Below are 19,389 nucleotides of genomic sequence, written 5' to 3'. Positions count from 1 at the left end.
CGATTCGGTATTAGAAAAGGATGCCCTAAAAGCACTCCTTCCTAATTCCGAATCTGTATGTATTTGCAATTCCAAATTGTGATCCGGTAATATGTTACCAAATCGCAAACTGGAATTCATACATACCAAAATGCAATTTACCGGTCGCTAACAGCCCGGTTCTGAGAACTGGGACGTTTGTGACCGGTACAATGCATGATACATGTGGCCCTTAATGTAGAGCATTTAATTTAACTCGTTCTCCTATATCTAGGATGATGCTACAGGTGTAGGACATTTTGGGGAACAGCTTAGGCTTTCGAAACACCCAGCCTTCTTTACTGCCTTGTTTGGGAACCCATACTTCACCCCGAGCACAGTTACGTAGGCTTTCAGACGATGGAGAGAAGTGAGGTGGATCCAAATAGGTTATATGTTCTACCTCAATGAGGTAAAATCATTGAGCAGGTGAAACGAGACTATGCCCTAGGTGAAAGTGAATACTAAATATAAACCCAGGCTAGACAAAGGGTCTTACAAAAAAAGATTAAAGAGGCAGCTACCTGCAACTCACTGATTTTTGGAAGCTATACATAAGAGTATAATGATGCTCACATGATTTCACTAATCTACAAACTATTTATAAAGGGTCTAACTAACACAAAGAACAAAGCCCAAGGTAGTTGGGACAGGAAAGTTGGCATGGAGTTCTGGCTGGGACAGTGTGACATTATTTTCAAGAATTCCTGCAGAGGAATCACACACATACAGGCAGTGAAGCAGCTAGTAAAATCCTAACCTGTTGGCAGTTTACCCCACTTAGGCTACATTTAATGTAAGCATGCTCACTTATCAGGACTGTACTGGGGAGGATTTAATAAAATTGGGTAGATGCATCACATTATATCTGACTCCCTGAAAGTGACTGCATTCTGGGACAATGTTTGAAAGATATAGACGCTCTAACCAGCCCTAACATCCCTATACCCAGCTGCCATTCTACTAAGCTGGGTGCCAACTTTTAAAGGTAGTGTGGGAATGTGAAAACACTTACTAAACATTTTCTAATGGCTGCAAAACAGTGCATCTTCACTATGTGAGGTAAACCACGTTCCCCTCCATAAAAGACTGGTATAATAGCCCTCACAGATGCTGGGTATGGAAAAGATTACTTCAGAAGTCCACGGTGAAGACCAGAGACTTGCAAAAAATGGGGCCCATTCTTACAGTTGTTTGCCAAATATCTGCAGAAATCCAGCTAGATGGTGTACTAGGCCTGAACCGTTCTTGTGCCCCATTGTCACTGCCATAAGGGGAGTGAGGTCACCACAGGGGGATAATTGGTTGATATGATGTTTATTGTTTAATTTTTGTGTGTCCTTTTCATCAAAATACAATAAAAACAACATAAAATATTCCACACCATTCTCTATAAATCCTGTAAACTGTATTCTATTGCATGACGTTTGTAGTTTTTCCTTGCATTCCTTAAATGCCTGAATGGTTGCATTGCTTGCATATTCATCTTTGTAAACATCTTAGTGGAATCAACACAACTATGAGAGCATAAGTGACTGCCCCTACCTCAGTGGCCATTGGGTAGGAAAGCAATACATTTGAATCAAGAAAATCTCAATCTTCACTGCTTGTCTGAGAGTGTTCCAGGGCTGGCATCCCAATCTATATTCCTGGGTTAAGAGAGGAACTACCCCCAGCGATTGAGGTGTGGGGAGAGTTATTATTATTTGAGATGCCCCCCAAAGTATCCTCAGGACAGGATGTATCTGTTCCTAGAGGAGGACTTCTTGGGATTCCTGGGTGGTGACAGAGACAGTCAAGCTGGCAGCCATTCCCATTGTGTTGGAAGCAAACATGCAGCGAAAGCTGAGGCTCTACTGTATTGCGATCATTGTTGCCATCTGCTTAACAAGAGACGGACGCCTATGAAGATGTGCATGCCTGATTAGCACACACTGTCTCTCTTGAGGCAGCTTTCAAAGTAGATAGACAGATATCTCACTCAGGGATTTTCACTTTGTTATACCCAGAGAGCTATTTAGCTGTGAAATGAGCAGTGTGCTGAAATCGAAAGCGCAGTATTCAACTGTGTTAGATGGGTGTGTCTCCTGTAGCTACCATCAGATGACAACTAGGCCAGGTGTCGTTCTGACACTTACCTGGCCTTGTCTTCCCACAAGTGCCAGAGGCTAGGCAAGCACTTTAGTTAGGGATGCCTACATTGTCCTTGATTAGACCATGATTGGTGTGAATGCTTTGAACTCCAGATTGGGAGGAGGGGGCAAGTTACATTCCCTAAAAAGGACCTCATGATCATTAAGGAACTATCATGTCTTATGGCTTCGCACCACAAGATCTATTTTAAAACCTAAGAGAAGCTTTTTTGAGAAGCTGAACTATCACACAGTTAAGACCTTCTGGATAGGAAGCAAATACATTTGGGGAGGGGTATGTTTTTTCAAAGGGTGATGCCAACAAATTTCACCAACCTAATTTTTACAATCACTCAGTCATTGTGAGACAAGTCAATCATGCTAAAGGGTTCCATGTACAGGAGTATTCACTTGATCCCGAGTTGCTTTTCCTCCTTTTTGATACAGAGTAGAACTAGCTTGTTCCACTGGGCACACTCTTCCAGAGTGCCTGTGTTCATGCACAAGAAATTGGACTCAGAGGTGCACTGTCGACAAAAGGCGTAGTGCCCTAGACCCGACACAGAGTGTTGATTGACAGAGACCAATACTAGTCTGATTACATGTATGTCTTTAGAGACCCGAAACACAGTTAATCTAGGCATCTTGGCAGGCTGGACGGAGGAAGTAGTATGTTGCTGGGCAACGCAATTTCATTTACTCCAGCGGAATGCTGGAAAGACCTGCAGACCTCAAAATATGTTCTCGGACCCTCGCATTGGTAGTAATCTGTTAATTCAATTGTTGGTAGAAGTGTCCACCTAAACTTATAGAAGTTCTGCAAGCTTGGACTCCATGAGACTCAGCCTTCTGTGACCTGGCTCTGATCTAGTCTGTGTGTGTTTCTCATGCATTAATAAGGACTCAAATCACTTCTGCGACGTAAGTATGAAAAGCAGTGCTCAAAGATGTGTATACTTTTAGTAATTCATTCATTTACTTTGGCAGTTCTATCTGGCTTGTCTTGCTCATAACAATATTGCATTTTATTCCACCTTTGACTGCCTGTCCCTAACCTTCTGTAAAGTTGGTAGGGTTAGGGAGCTGTGTCACATATCTGCTTCATGCCAAGGGTTGCCACTTCTGGGTGAATTGGCTTTCAATGCATAACGTTATGAGAATTGAAACCCAGACTTAAAATGGGAAAAAACGAAATGTTAAGTCCTAGAAGGCAGATTGCTGCTGGCTAAAATGCCCTGACTAGATGAAGGTTTCATACATCTAACAGGGACACTTGACAGCACTGCACTCAACTGTCAATATTATCTCTGGAGGGCTGGCACACTTTGAACAGGCTCTATGATAGATATATACATTAACATTGGCAGTACAATAAAAGGCCGGTAATTTCAGGAGGGAGGGAGGCTGGCGAACGGGACACACATATACACACAACCAGGCATTCCCACACACGCACACATCCTTTCACAACACTCATGACCAAATATTCAAACATGCACGTACGCACTAAACATTCATTAAAAAAAAAACACTCATACCTGCAGCTCTGCCTCGGAGGCCCCAGGAGACCAGACAATAAGGGAAGGCAGCAGTTCCTGCGTCATCACGGTGTGGGATGGGGTCAGTGAGTCTGCTGACACTACCCTACTCTGTGATGAAGGCTCATTGATTGACACTCGACCCTGGGCTCTTCAGTGCTTAAAATTGAAGCACCCAGATGCGAGCCAATGAGGAATGATACTCATTGTCATTGAAGTGGAGTGCCTCAAGGCTTTTATAGGGGTGAGGAGGTCACTACCACAGGGTCTGTGACTTTCTCAGCCCAGCAAAGTTCTGCTCAGGCAGTCAGGAGCCTGCGCATTTACCCCATTTCAAGCTCCTTGCTGCCTGACCTGAAAATGAACAGTGTATATCAGGCTGGCCTTTGCTCAGCCTGACAGACACTGTTCTAGAGGGGCAAAATGTGAGGGGCATGGCCCCTCAGCCCCAATGGACTGGCTGCGGCTGCTACTATGGATGAGCAAAATTCAGTCACATAACAGGCTCGGAAGAGAACTTTGGGCCCAGATTTACAAACACTTTGCTAGGGATTTCTGTTACTTTTTTAACGCAAACCTGACGCAAAGTTTTGTTGTGGGATTTACTATTGGATTGTAATCCAAAGTACAGCAAAGCTGCGCAGTGTGCTGCCTGGTGTTACTTGGCGTCAAGGGTGCATTCCATGGGTGGTGCATGGGTCTTCCGATGCAACCACCCATAGATTTTTAAGCAAAATCCATGTCTACAAAGAATTGCAGACAGAGATTTATGCCCAAATCCTTTGCTCCTTGAGGTAGTTTGACGAGTAGGCCTGGGTGGTAAAATCCACTCCGTTTGCGGAGATTTTTGCACTCAACTCACATAGTGCAGAAAACTTGCGCAGCTGAGTTTTTTGCCCACTCACGCTCACCAACGGTAAGTTGGCTAGCGCAAACTGTCGCTCAGGTAGAATTTCTACCGGAGATGCTGGAAGATCAGTGCAAACAGCAGTTAGTTCTGCTCTCCGCCACTTGTGGTACTCCACAGAGTTTTGGAACTCCGCCCATGCCTGGTAACGAGGCAAAATGTTTAATTTCTCCTTGTTTATCCCACGTTGCACACATACGAAGTGGGAAACATCTTAAAGCATACTTTTTGTACTGAAAGGGGATCCCTTCAAGTACAAAACCATGCTCCCCACCATGCAGACACCTGTGCACTGTGGAGCAAGATAGTCTGTGTTGGTGTCTGGCAGCCTAAAGTGAACCAGCACTGTAGATATGGCGCGGTTCTGCTCTCTTCCATTCACGCTGAGCAGCAACTTTACTCGCTGTTCAGCATTGTATGAATTCTATGTAAGTCTCTGCCCAGTTTCCTGCACATGGATGGGGCTACAAGGGCCCCATTACGTGTTATGGGTAGTTTCTTTTTATAGATGAAAACAGTGTTTCCAAACAAACAAGGAATTGCAAGAAATATCACTTTCCCGGTCAGAACCCTGTCACAAGCATTTCTTCATCTGAAGCTAGTGAGATTACTAGTGAGGAATATGCTTATAATGTGTAGTTGCCTTAGGAATCAGTGCAGTATCTCTGAGGTAACCCTCCTCTCGATGGGAAATCTTGGAATACATTGGTTTTCATGGATTGTGTAACTATAGATACTTCTGGTATCCGTAATGTTTGTGTGAAATGCTGCATTTTAATCGCCGTCCCACCTGTAATTTTGTTGATGGCTCCAGTCAATATAACTGAGAACTGGGATTTCAAGTATGTTTTCTTTATTTCTTAAATATTCTTTCATTTTGTCGTTTCTTTGTGTCCAGGCAACCCTTGCTGCAACAATGACTGAAAAATCCCCATTTTCAACACCTATTGGACGAAAAGATGAAGCCGATTTGGCAAAATCTGCAATGGCCATTGCAAACTCTGACCATCTGACAATCTATAATGCATACTTAGGGTAATGACAGCTATGCTCTATTTAAATATGTTGTAATTTACTATTAGTTGTTTTTAACATGATCTGTCGCCCAAGGTATGTTAGAGCGTGTTACCGAGGTCAGCTGGTAATAAAATGATTAAAACAAGCATTGGCAGTGCCAAAAGTCCTGCTTTACAAGAATGTTATATGGTAACGTGAAGCATTACAAGTAGATAGCATTGAAATGGATATGTATATGGGTGGAAGAAAACAACTGTAGAGTAATATTAGTTAAAGTTAAAAGGTCAGGTGGTAGTTGAACTGTTAACACAGACCTAGAACTCTGTGTAGGTTAATGACTGCCTTCCTCTCATCTGTGCTGCTGCCAGAGAAAAACACCATAAGTTATCTCATTATCTAAGACACTTTAATAGCATTACAATGCTATGAGTGTGCCCTTGAAAGTTCAACCTCAATAATCTGGGTAAATAAACAAAATGATCACAGTACTTTCTTTGTGGAAGCACCGAGCTTCTGCCCAATCAAAATGTTCTATTCATGGCTCCCAGCATGTGGGTGGAGCCAAAGCCGCTCTTCTGGTGGTTCTCACATAATTGTCTGGTGACAGCTGCGCTGTCAAGTCAGATCATTAAAAGAGACAAAAGAAGGTGTGGGTGGGTGGGTTGTGAATGTGAGCGGGCGCTCGCTGTGTGTTGATAACCTCTTTGAAAGTTTAGTCCTTGCATGGATGAAGAAGAAAAGGCTCTGTCCATACTAATTTGTTAGCATATGACAATGCCACACATGGTGGAGTGAGCTGTGGGGCTCCAAGTGCTACATACATGGGGCCATATTTATCGGCCCAGTTGCATTGTTCTTGCACCACACAACGTGGTACATGCGCGATGCAACACAAAAATGTGATTTATGAAGACACGCAAGGCCACTTTCTGTGTCCCCGAGTGGCTTTATAAATCAGGAGTAACGCAGCGTAAATTACTGAATTGCATTACTCTACCCAGAGAAGGTGCAGCTCTCATGGTTTTTGACACATTCTCAGATTGACCAGAACTGCTAACCTGGGAATGTGCCAAAAAGGTACGCCTTCTCAGGGGAGACGTTACCAGGTGCAATATCTTTATTTCTCCTTGTTACTTCATCTTTCTTTGTGTGTTGTATTCTGCAGCGCACATAGAAAGAGAAATATACCTCTCAGGATTGTTTTTGTGCCAGAAGGTGCCCCTTTCTGTACAAAAACAATCCTACATGCAACAGAGGTACCCGTGCACCATGGTGCAAGGGTGCCTGCATTGGAGCTACGCATTCCCAATGTGCACCACGGCTGGGGAAAGGACAGGAATGTGCTGTATTGGGATAAACACGGCATTCCTGCCCTTTCCCTGTGACGCAGCGCAGCCAGGTGACTTGCTGTGCCACACCACAAAGTCATAAATCAGACCCTCCAGGATTTCGCGATTTCGCAGTTAGCCGTGAAATCGTCACTTTTGTAAAAATGCCGTGATTTTTAAAAAATTGCCTGCGAAATCGGCACTTTTGTAAAAATGCTGCGATTTTTACATAAGTGCCCGCGAAAATGAAGGAATGCAGGGAAAAGCTGAAGCAGCTCAGCACAGCAGCAAAAGGATGCTTCGGTACCTGGGGTGGGTGGGTACTGTCGGGTCCTACTTCAGTACCAGCTGCTTGTGTCATGGGTGGGAGTGGAGGCTCGATGGCGGTGATTGCATTAATATCAATCAGAGGACCATCTCCACCGTTTTGGGGCTTGGAGGGTAAAATGAAAAAGTATGCCATGGCATTAGAACCACATACGCTTCATTACGTGAGGCACCAAAAACTAAAATCTCTCATTTTCAGTATCTGCTGTTAACCCAGGTCACATCATTCTCTCGACCATCCTCTTGCAACTTACAACATAACACACGCGTTTGCGACCACTTTACACCATAGTAAAAATCCTACGACAGCATCTTAAAGCCGATCATAGCATTGGGTCACGTCGAAGGTGTGGTTAGAAACACCAGTGGCTTTGCTTCAACCCACAGAACCATTCCTCCTTTCAGAGATTACTTGGTATAGTGGACGAACAGTACAGTATGTTGGGCTAGGAAAGTTTAGCATAAATGAGGGATGCCGAACTTTAAACTTCCAGAGAACAAGGTGTGGCTCTCACAAACCCACGACAAGATCCTCCTCAGATAAATACCCTCAGTGCATAGATAATCTATATCCATGTTTAACCTCTGAGTGAGTAGTACCAGCTGGTTCTGTCCCGTGCGTGGAGGCGCCTCTATTTTACCAGTTTCCCAAACCTCACACATTGTCCTATCTTCTGGGGCATTGCAGTCTTGACATCTGCTACGTATATTCAAAGTAGGGAAGGTATTTTGTAAGTAGCTGCTACATAAAGGGTGTCATGTCATAGAACAGCCCATTCAGGCTACGTGCTTCTAAAATGTAATGTATCTTAATTAAACACTTATACTGGCAACCACTTTGAGGGGTAAAGTAGCACATCATGGGATTATATATTTTGTACTGATTTTCTATTTATCCTCTCAGTACTTTTATCATAGGTGGTACGAGTTTCGTGTCAAGCGTGTCACGTTAACAAAGTGTGTTTTTATTTAACCAATAACAAGCTGCATTTTGGGTCTTGAAGTTTAAATTTCACATTGCAAATGTAGTGTCAAAAGATCTCATTCTGGTGGCTTAAACATTGCCGTTCAGGTTTAAGGCATGCCACATGGCATGTGGCACTTGGTATGTGTACATTTTGCATCCATTTCTATAGGTGATACAGCGGGCATAATGACTTAACTGGATTTTGTAAGATTTACGACAACAGAGTTATTTAAAGCAGAATTACAAGAGAATCACCAACATAATGTTTTGTGGTTTGCACGTTTCTTTTCAGAACAATGATTTCAAGCATAATTAGTGACAACAAAGCAGCACAGGTCCATCTTTACTTGCTAAACAGAATAGAATCCACTTGGGAGGTGGTGGCGGTCCCTACAATGGTGGGGAGCACACAGTGTTGTTTAAATACCCCTCACACACCAACAGGCCCCTTGGTGTCATGCTTCATCATCGGGGTCTTCGCACCTCTCTACGGGATGCGGCGTGCTGCGACAGACGACTACGTGGGAGCACTTTCTGTGGACTATGTGTGAATGCGTGTGGGGTACTTAAATGTGAGTGGTGGAGTGGTGAAAGTGATACTTAAAATATACCTGACTCGTGGGGTAAAAAAGACTTTAATTGAGCCCCTGGCTGGTATTATTAACACGCATTTACAATGCAATGGTTTTGCCTTTGTTAAAGTTAGAGCTATTGGCATTGCTCTTGACATTATTTTTATTTATGTTTTTTTCAACATAAATAAATGGCATTGCCATTTACAATGCCACTAGCTTTATCTCTCGCAAATGACACACACAAACACACACAGAGCCCCCACACACACACACCCACACAGAGCCCCCCACACACACAGCCCCCCACACACAGCCACAAAGAGCCCCCCACACACACACAGCCACACAAAGCCCCCCACACACCCACACAGAGCCTTCCACACACACCCACACAGCACAAGCAGGCAACAGGGGCACACAGAGGCACAAGCAGGCAACAGGGGCACACGGAGGCACAAGCAGGCAACATGGGCACACGGAAGCACAAGCAGGCAACAGGGGCACGAAAACGGAGGCACAAGCAGGCAACAGGGGCACACAGAGGCACAAGCAGGCAACAGGGGCACACGGAGGTACAAGCAGGCAACAGGGGCACACGGAGGTACAAGCAGGCAACAGGGGCACACGGAGGCACAAGCAGGCAACAGGGGCACACGGAGGCACAAGCAGGCAACAGGGGCACACGGAGGCACAACCAGGCAACAGGGGCACGAAAACTGAGGCACAAGCAGGCAACAGGGGCACGAAAACTGAGGCACAAGCAGTCGACAGGGGCACGAAAATGGAGGCACAAGCAGGCAACAGGGGCACACGGAGGCACAAGCAGGCAACAGGGGCACACGGAGGCACAGCAGGCAACAGGGGCACACGAAGGCACAAGCAGGCAACAGGGTCACGAAAACAAGCACAAGCAGGCAAAAGGGTCACAAGCAGGAATTGTAATTTAGACGGGGCTGAAGTGGAGAACGGTCAGTAGGGAAGTAGTGCGGCTGGTGCAGTGGTACCAGGCCGAAAGGTGAGAGGGGCTGTCTGCACCCCAGTTTGGACAGTTTCCACTACCTAACAGGGATTGGTGGGAGGGGGGCGTACTTCTTGCATGCTTTAGGGCTGTTACTTCGGGGACGCAGTGCACGCTCTTGCCTGCTGCCTGCTGCCACCGGGACCCGACAACAGGCAGGGAGAGGACAGAGAAGCCAGAGGAACATGTGTAGCCTCAAAAAACAATGCACCAGGCTTATAAGACGGCAGAGCAGCATGTGTGGCATCAAAAAACAATGCAGCAGTCTTACAAGACAGCAGAGCAGCCAGAGGAACACGAGTAGCCTCTAAAACAATACACCAGACTTACAAGACAGCAGAGCAGCATGTGTGGCATCAAAAAACAATGCAGCAGTCTTACAAGACAGCAGAGCAGCCAGAGGAACACGAGTAGCCTCTAAAACAATGCACCAGAGCAGCCACAGGAACATGTGTGCCTCAAACACAAAGGGCTTATTGCCACTAATTACAAACATTTTAATGAAAGATTTTGGCAGTATGGATGCAACAAATAAATAAACAAAAACTGCGTTTTAGACAGACATCAGATCAAGCGGTGGGTCAAAGAATTTGCTTTACAAACTACTATTGTACAGTAGGATCCGCAGGTCTGCGCACATTCACTACAATTATCACGTAGTCCAAGTGGCCCTGACCCGGAGTCAACTGAATTTCTTGAAGTTAAAAAAATCTCAATACTTGAATCACCCACTATTGGAATGTACAAATAACTGTTTACTTTTGTGCAACAATATATTCAATGCAACTCAAAGATCACCTATTTGCAGCATCAAACCCACCGGTACCCACAAATGTGCACATATAAACAGGCTAGCATTCGAACTACCTTTCGCACAGTCCACCCAAGGCGATCCCAGCGCCCAACGAAAACACTCAAGCAGCAGAAGAGCCGGCCCCACTCCTCGCAAGAGCCAAGAAACTGGACACCTCAAAGTGAACCCCCAAAACAAAGATAAGGCTGCAGCGGAGGCCAGCACTCACCGGCATCATCCTGGGTCCGTACCGCATTGATGCTGGCTAGCCAAGAAACTGGACACCTCAGAGTGAACCCCCAAAACAAAGATAAGGCCGCAGCGGAGGCCAACACTCACCGGCATCATCCTGGGTCCGTACCGCATTGATGCTGGCTGCGGGCCGGCGGCTCCGGTGCCGAGGCTGGTCTTCGGAGCTGGGAAGGGGGCGGTCTCGGGTCCTGCTGGCGGACGGGTTTGTTTTTCCGTTTTCCTGGCCTCTCAGCTTCCGTCTTTCCCGGGCGGTCCCGGGTTGTTGTCGTGTAAATCGTAAACCAGCAGTAATATCCTGGGAAGGGGATCTGGGATGTCCCTCGAGCCTTCTTTCTTTTTCACTCATCCTCATTCACTTTCTTACGGAACAAATCCACCTGAGAAGTGGCTGCACCACCGCCCCTCCCCCATTACGTTGCCCTAAAACCAGCAAACATTAATTCTCCTCACAAGGGCTGCGTGAACCACCGTTAGACGCAGTTGCTTTGCCATGCAGGTCTTAAGAGTACACAGCTTTGGCACGGAAGTCGAGGAACACCTAATATTCTGCAGTAACTGTCTAAGAAGTACATTTTTACTCAGACACTCTCACACGTTGCTCACCTCCCCGCCCAGTGTCTCTGTGTAGTGGTCCACTCGGACCGCCCCTCTGTCGGGGCTGCCTCCTCTCCTTGGCCAGGAATAGCGACCCTTGTCTGCACCCAGCCCCGGCCTGGCTTAGAAGACGCCCGAGTTTATCGCGAATCAACAGGCGAAAGTGTGTGGAGTTCCGGCGCTGCGCTCTTCCGCTCCCTTCGAGTCCGGTTCCTCTGAAGCGAAAGTGAAACCCGCCGAGGCCTCCACACAGCCAGGGCCCGCCAGCATTTACCATAGTTACTTGTTTTGCTTCAGAGAATGGGACGTAGGCGTAGCAACGACGCCACGCACAAGATAGGCAGTTCTGGACCTCTCTGTAGTTTGTTCGGGTATGTACACACAAAAGCACTCACGCAAGCAGGAAGGCGGGTGCCGGCTCAATGCCGGACCAGATTCGGGGGCGTTCCCGAGGGCTTTTGGCTGACGTAGCGTGACGTAGCCAAAAGCCAAAAAATCTCGGGAACGCCCCCGAATCTGGTCCGGCATTGACGGACAGGCCCGTCTTCCAATGGCTAGCCTCCATTTATGGAGCTAGCCAATGAAAGACGGGGGCCGTTCCTGTCTCCCGTACTATTCTCATTAGGTTTTCGCCTGCGCAAAAAAGATGCGCAGAGCGCATCTTTTCGCCAGGCAAAACCTAAAAAGGGTGCAGTGTGAGGTTACTGGTGTATAATTATGTACATTAACCTCTTTTGTGCGTCGACATGAACATGTTTTGGAGTGCGAAACTCCTTTAGGACGGGAAATGCACAAAGATCCCCACCTTACGCACACAAATGTAGATGTAAAAGTGTATTATACAAAAATTGTGACGTGAACTATAGGTGTTATGTACCTAAATTGTAGTTCAACGCGTAGTCTCTGCGCCCATTTGGCGTTTTTATCAAGACTTAGTGTTTTAGGTTACATTGCCTCATGAGCCATTAGCGCATTATTGGGGGTTCCATCATGCTGACAACCATCGGAGCCGCGTTGAGGGGAAGAGGGCAGATCGTCTCCTGAAAAACCATCACTGAACTTAGCATGATGGAACCCCCAATAATGTGCTAATGGCTCATGAGGCAATGTAACCTAAAACACTAAGTCTTGATAAAAACGCCAAATGGGCGCAGAGACTACGTGTTGAACTACAATTTAGGTACATAGCACCTATAGTTCACGTCACAATTTTTGTATAATACACTTTTACATTGACGTTCATGTGAGTTAGGTGGGGATCTTTGTGCATTTCCCGTCCTGAAGGAGTTTCGCACTCCGAAACATGTTCATGTCGACGCACAAAAGAGGTTAATGTACATAATTATACACCAGTAACCTCACACTGCACCCTTTTTAATAATACCAGCCGGGGGCTTAATTAAAGTCTTTTTTACCCCACGAGCCAGGTATTTTTTAAGTATCACTTTCACCACTCCACCACTCACATTTAAGTACCCCACACGCATTCACACATAGTCCACAGAAAGTGCTCCCAAGTAGTCGTCGGTCGTAGCACGCCGCATCCCGTAGAGAGGTGCGAAGACCCATATGATGAAGCATGACACCAAGGGGCCTGTTGGTGTGTGAGGGGTATTTAAACAACACGGTGTGCTCCCCACCATTGTAGGGACCGTCACCACCTCCCAAGTGGATTCTATTCTGTTTAGCAAGTACGTTTAGGGAGACTGAATCCACTGTTTCTCTCCCTCCCTCCTTTGTTATTCACAGGTCCAACTTTAAACATGTCACTGTATCACCGCCACCCAGGAAGCAGGTAGCTGTGGCTAGAACCAGTCACAATGCATAGCATTCAAGGATGCAAAGGGAAGGAGCAAGTCTTTTTTCAAGTAGCCCTCAACCTGCCTCTCACAGACTTCTCAAAAGGCCAGTGGCAGACGCATATACATGTATCCGTAGTTATGTTTGAGTTAGTTATGGAAAATATTCTCCGGACGCCAACAATATTTTACCCATTTGACAAACCTGCTCTTGTTTGACAAACCTGCACCATACCTCCGAGTCTGCCAACCATGCTTTCTTGCTACAAATTTAGCACACATTAGGTAACAGTTGATGCCAAAAAATGTATGCATTTTACATTTTTGCAGTAAACCTTTTTATTTGTGGGTGACGATGGTTAAAAGAAAAACACTTTTTGACACCTTTGTAATTTAAAAGTTATTTATGAGTATGACAAAGTGTGGAAACCTGATTGACAATGGACACTCGTCTTTAAAAACTAGAAACACTGGGATAGTGATGTATATGGTGGGGCCGTGCTGGGGCTCTGGCTTAGGAAAATGTGATTTAAGTTATTTTATCCTTTTTAGGAGATAAGGACTGACCTTTTGCTTTTGGAGGGAGGCTGCCAAGAAACACGGTTCAGTACCTCCAGGAATCTCTTTACTTTGCAAGAATTGCATTTGCCATAAGAAGGGGAAATGGTGTGTGTGGGCTATTAGGAAGCAACAGACTTTGGATGCACATCATTTTGTTTGTTGTGTTGGATGTCAACAAGTGAGTTTTAAGCAGTAGTCCTTCAAACATTTGGTGGAGCATCAGTCTGCCACTGGTAATAATGTCAGAAACACCTACTCTACCCCTTCCCATTAGTCTTTGCCCCAAGTTAAACATTGGCCCTCCCTGGTTCCACTCTCCATTTCACATCACCTGTAGATGTGCATGAAACTATAGAATTCCATTGGACATTGTACTAGCCTATTATATTTTTTTACCAGGAAGGAGTGAGGGAGAGGTGTGAGCTATAATAGCTCTATAACTGCATCAGCACATAGAGGAAAATAGAGTATAAGTGTGTACTACATTTGTGCGACTCAGTAATCAGTCACAAACTGGTTACCGGTCGCAAAAGCAATAGTTTTGTATGTAAGAAAATCATTTGCAGGCATACATTTAGTAATACAAGTGAATTATGAATTGGTATGTTACCGACTCAGAATAGTGATTCGCTATTAAATAATAGTTTATAGCGAATCACTATTCTTATGTCAATGCATTTGCAAATAGTGATTAATCATAAGAAAAAAACAGTTTTGCACATGCAAATTACTACCAATTCTAAGCAGGTTTGAACTGTGTGCTGCCTATAACAAATAGGCCAGAATGCATCTGTGATTTCCAAAATGGCTGCTGTAACTAGGATGGCAAGAAGAATATGTATTCGGGAATTGAATGGGCTAGGCAAATGGAGGATTGCATTTCCATGGGATAACAGTCTTCACCTGTGGGCTGCCTTCCTCTGTTTCATATCCCAGGTTGCCTATTTCAAAGTGGAATACTCTGCTAAAACAGCTTCCATTGTTTTACAGTTAAAAATGGATGATTATGAGTAAAATAAAGTGTGGCAAAAATGCTGTTAAATTTCCATATTTGTGCCACTAAATTTGCTAATCCATGCCGCAATATCCTGGGGGGTCTGATTAAAATGTCCTTTAAAGTAATGAAGATTCTAGATGGAGGTTGCAGATCTTTGACATTACCTTGCTTGTGATCCCTGCTCTGTGTCTGGCAATATTTGTACATTAGAAAGATCTCTTGGAAAAATATCTATCCGTAATAAATGTGTGCGGTGTAGAATGTGTTTATGTCTGTTCAAGATTGTTCGTTTCTTTGAATTAGACAGACATATGCTATTCCTGCACTCTTTTGCCACTTAAAAAAATTCTCTAGGCTTGTTCTGGACTTGCAGAGATCGACCAGCTTACTAACAATAATTATGGCCCTTTGTAACTTATTGTATAATGTATTTCATGGCCTTCATAATATCAGACTGTTTCGCCATTTTGGTGATTTTCTTTGCTGGTCAGAATCAGTGAATATCTCTTTCTCTCGACATTTAGCATACAACATGTACTGCTTTTAACTTCACAAAGGGATGACACATCATATGGCTTCATAAATGACATCTAAGATGACAGCGTTGATGAAATCATATGTGACATATGCACCAAACCGCTTGCGATGCAACCTCTACGGAGTGGGTTTTGGCTGCAACTTGGGGCTTTTGGGCACCAAACCTGCAGTGTGGTCAACCTTTGCTCTCCCACCTTTGGTCAAGGGCATTGGTGGTGGGCCAAAGGACCTGCACTCACCTTCACATGCAGCCATCCCTTCCGTGCAGGCTTTAGAAGTAGGGTCCGGTATGTGCCCAGGCTCTGTGTCTAACCCCCTGTGCATCAAATTCCTGGTGTGCTGGTCCTTCAGCCATGGGATATTGTGGTTCGATACAAGGCCAGGTCTATGGCTAGACCATGCACCTAACATCAAGTGCAACCAATCCCCACTACGTTTGGCCATTGTCCATGCGCAGCGATGGTTGGCTGTAGGGCCAGTACCTATCTCCTGTGCAACCAACCCACTGTATGTGGGCTGTTTGCAGGGCCTACTCTGTGTCCAGGACTTGTGCTTAACCTTAAATACTTACATTTTCCGCTGTGCCCACCCTTAAGCCATGCACAGCTGGGGGTTTATCATAGGGCATGACCTGATCTGTTGCCTGGAATGGCATCCTTTCAATGAGGTCAGCTCTACATGTGGCTAAGCCCTGCAGTGCAACAACAGGGCCTGGGTAGGTGCCTAGTTACTTAATGATTTGTATTATTTAAAACATCATATCGGTGCTGCGCATGACCTGTCGCCGGGACCTCGACTAGCCGCACAGGGTGGGGTCTGGAAACAGCTCCTGCTCCAGCTAGCCCTGTGTGCCACCAACCCAGCTATGCACAGCCTTTGACCATGGACAATGAGAATGGAATCCACAAATCGTAACACCAATATGTAATACATTTGTCTGAGACCATTACAATACTTGTGTTTGTGAGAGATTAAGGCTACAAAGCAAATTTAACTGTACGTTTATATAGCTTTGACCACAGAAAGTCTTGAAACAATCGCATTTAATGTTGACACACATTTATATTGGCATTCATAAAGGTCGACTTCTTTGCTGTATTGATCCCAAACCACCTCTGCTGTAACGTTTAGAAACCAGTGTGTTCCAGTAATTCCATCGAAAACCATGACCCTTTGTATTTCTTTCTATTAAGGTGGACACGTCTTCGTTCTGAAGGATACCACTCTGAGATGTCTTACTGCAGAAAACATTTTCTGAACAGAAAGGCGCTGTTAACAATTGAGGTATATCTTGAAATACTTTACGTTCTACTTTGGGAAACATGTTGGTCTTGAACAGCCAGTTATAAAAATGTTACCCCACCTGTTATTATTTAAAAATTGTGACCCTTTTATATTTTATATTGTGTAATGAACATTCATATCCTTTACAGTGGTCTAAATTTCTTAAGCCTTACAGTAGATCCACACTTGGCATTGGCAAAGGAGTTGGCACATTCTAAATTATGTCCTATTTATCATACCTGCATACAAAAACTGTGCACATGTACTATTTTCTGTGCAGTTACCATGAGTGAAAGTGTCTACACCACGCAGCTATTGCAATCTTACAAAGCTTTTGGCGCTGCTTCAAAATAGCATGAAAGTAGCAGCATCTGCTACCTTGATGCACAATATAATCACCGAATGCATATTTATGACCAATTTGCTTCGCTTTTGCACCACGCAATATTGTACATGTGGGATGCAAACTTTAAGTGAGATGTATGAAGGCACGTAAGGCCACTTTGCGTGGCTCCATACATCTGGAGTACAACAACACAGTGTAAATTGCTGTGTTGCCTTATTCTGCCACAGTAAGGTGTTCCATGGGCATTGCGTGGGTTTCCCAAGCAGCTCCCATGGATTTTGACGCATTCCTAGATTTACCAAATTTGGTAAACCTGGAAATGCGCCAAAAAGAAAACGCTTTCCTAAGGGAGGCATAAAGGGGAGAAACCTCTTTATTTCACCTCATTACTTACTCTTTCTATGTGTGCTGCAGGAGAGCACATATACAAAGAGGAATATGGCTCAGTGGATTGTTTTTGTGCAGGAAGGTATACCTTCCTGCACAAAAACAATCCTGCATGCAATGCAGGCACCTATGCACCAAGGTGCAAGGGTGCCTTTGTTTTCGCTAGGCTGTCTAAAGGGCTCCAACGTGAGGCAAAAGGCAGGAATGTTCCTTATTGACTTAAATACGTTTTTACCCTTTCCCTGTCAGTGTAGTGCAGCGCAGCAAGGTGACTTTTTGCGCTGCACTATGTAACAATTATGTGAATATTTTCCCAAGTACTCTTTATGGGAAGAATTTGCTTTAATCTCTGGGCCCGATTCACAGAACTAACTTAAGACAAAATCCTAAACTTACTACCATTTTGGTATTCACAGAAGGCACTTACTCATTTTGGTATTCACAGAAGGCACTTACTCATTTCGGTATTCACAGAAGTTAGGAGTCCTAACTTTAGGACACCTAAATGCCTTCTGTGAATACCGAAAGTCTTAAAGTTAGGATTTTTCTCAGTTTAGTAGTAGTAAAGTTGAGAAAAATCCTAATTTTAAGACTTTCGGTATTCACAGAAGGCATTTAGGAGTCTGAAAGTTAGGATTCCTAACTTTACTACTACTAAATTTAGAAAAATCCTAATTTTAAGACTTTGGGTATTCGCAGAAGACATTTAGGAGTTCTAAAGTTAGGATTCCTAACTTTACTACTACTAAATTGAGAAAAATCCTAACTTTAAGACTTTGGGTATTTACATAAGGTATTTACGAGTCCTAAAGTTAGGACTCCTAACTTCTGTGAATACCGAAATGAGTAAGTGCCTTCTGTGAATACCAAAATGAGTAAGTGCCTTCTGTGAATACCAAAATGGTAGTAAGTTTAGGATTTTGTCTTAAGTTAGTTCTGTGAATCGGGCCCAGAGATTTTTGCACAACACAGTTGTCTTAGAACTCACTGCTTCATCTGTGACCGAGCTGCATCTTGCAATGCTGTAACATTTTTAAGAATTTGGACACAATCAAAAAAACTCCTTTTATCCTTAAGCCTGTGGCGTTCAAAGACCTATAAAAGGCCCCTCATGCACATTTGCTATTTTACTTTTCTCCTAGTATAGTTACTATTGTAGTTTGATTTCTGTGAGTATTCAACGTTTCTACATTTGCAAGCACTACTGGTAATCTCTTTTAAATAAGAATACTGTTTTCTCTCGCATTGATTTTTTGCCATTCTGAAGTTTGATTTTTCTCTTTAGATTTGCTCCAGTATTTTTTAGTAGAACTTCAGTTTTCTTTTTTCTATTCTCCAAAAAGGTTGAGCCCACTTATTTCGAGAATGCTTTTGTTGTTCAAGGGCAAGAATTGGTGAAGTGACCATCACCTGACTAGAAAACTTTGATATAAGTATTCTCTAAATTCTCCTGAAAAGAAGAGAAGGCAACCCTTGGACTGCTTATGTGAAGCATGCCCCTATAAATCCTTGCACTGCAGAATAATGAATGCCATCTGGTATATTGTTAGAAATGGGGTCTCTAGTTGGCAGAATGGGGTCTCTAGTTGGCAGATGCTGGCACCCTGGCCAAGTAGGGACCCACATTCTAGTCAAGGTAAGTGTAGTACACAGTCAAAGCTTACCTGTGCTCACCTTCTGGTAGCTTGGCACCGAGCAGTCTGGCTAAACTAAAGAGGCAATGTGTAAAGTATTTGTATGTACACACACACTCACTTCAGAAAATAGCCAATATTTATCTGAGTAAAACAAGACTGAAACAATAAGAATCCAACATACACAAGTCAAAATATGATTTTTTTAAAGATGAAATCAAAATGCAGTGCTTAGAAGACAATAGCTCCAACAGGGGCTATCTGGTTGCGCTTGATCAGGACTGTTGGACTTGGCCATTTTGGCACGTTCACCCTGAAACTTTTTGCTTTTGCCTAGCCTGTTTCTGTAACCTGGTGTTGGTGATTTTAGGCCTCTGC

The 19,389-nt window shown here is 44.3% G+C and overlaps 1 protein-coding gene across 1 annotated transcript in view; it reads left to right on the top strand.

Annotated features, from left to right (window-relative positions):
- The window catches only part of DHX29 (DExH-box helicase 29), a 930,480-nt gene that overhangs the window by 841,989 nt on the left and 69,102 nt on the right, over positions 1 to 19,389 (top strand). Inside the window, exons 22-23 of the mRNA XM_086960636.1 lie at positions 5,494 to 5,630; positions 16,554 to 16,644. Of these exons, the coding sequence (XP_086816762.1) occupies positions 5,494 to 5,630; positions 16,554 to 16,644 (228 nt within the window). The remainder of the gene's footprint in view (positions 1 to 5,493; positions 5,631 to 16,553; positions 16,645 to 19,389) is intronic.

This window comes from Lissotriton vulgaris, chromosome 3_1 (genome assembly GCF_964263255.1).
Source record: "Lissotriton vulgaris chromosome 3_1, aLisVul1.2, whole genome shotgun sequence".
Lineage (NCBI taxonomy): Eukaryota > Metazoa > Chordata > Amphibia > Caudata > Salamandridae > Lissotriton > Lissotriton vulgaris.
This window is presented reverse-complemented; position numbering and strand designations above follow the sequence as displayed.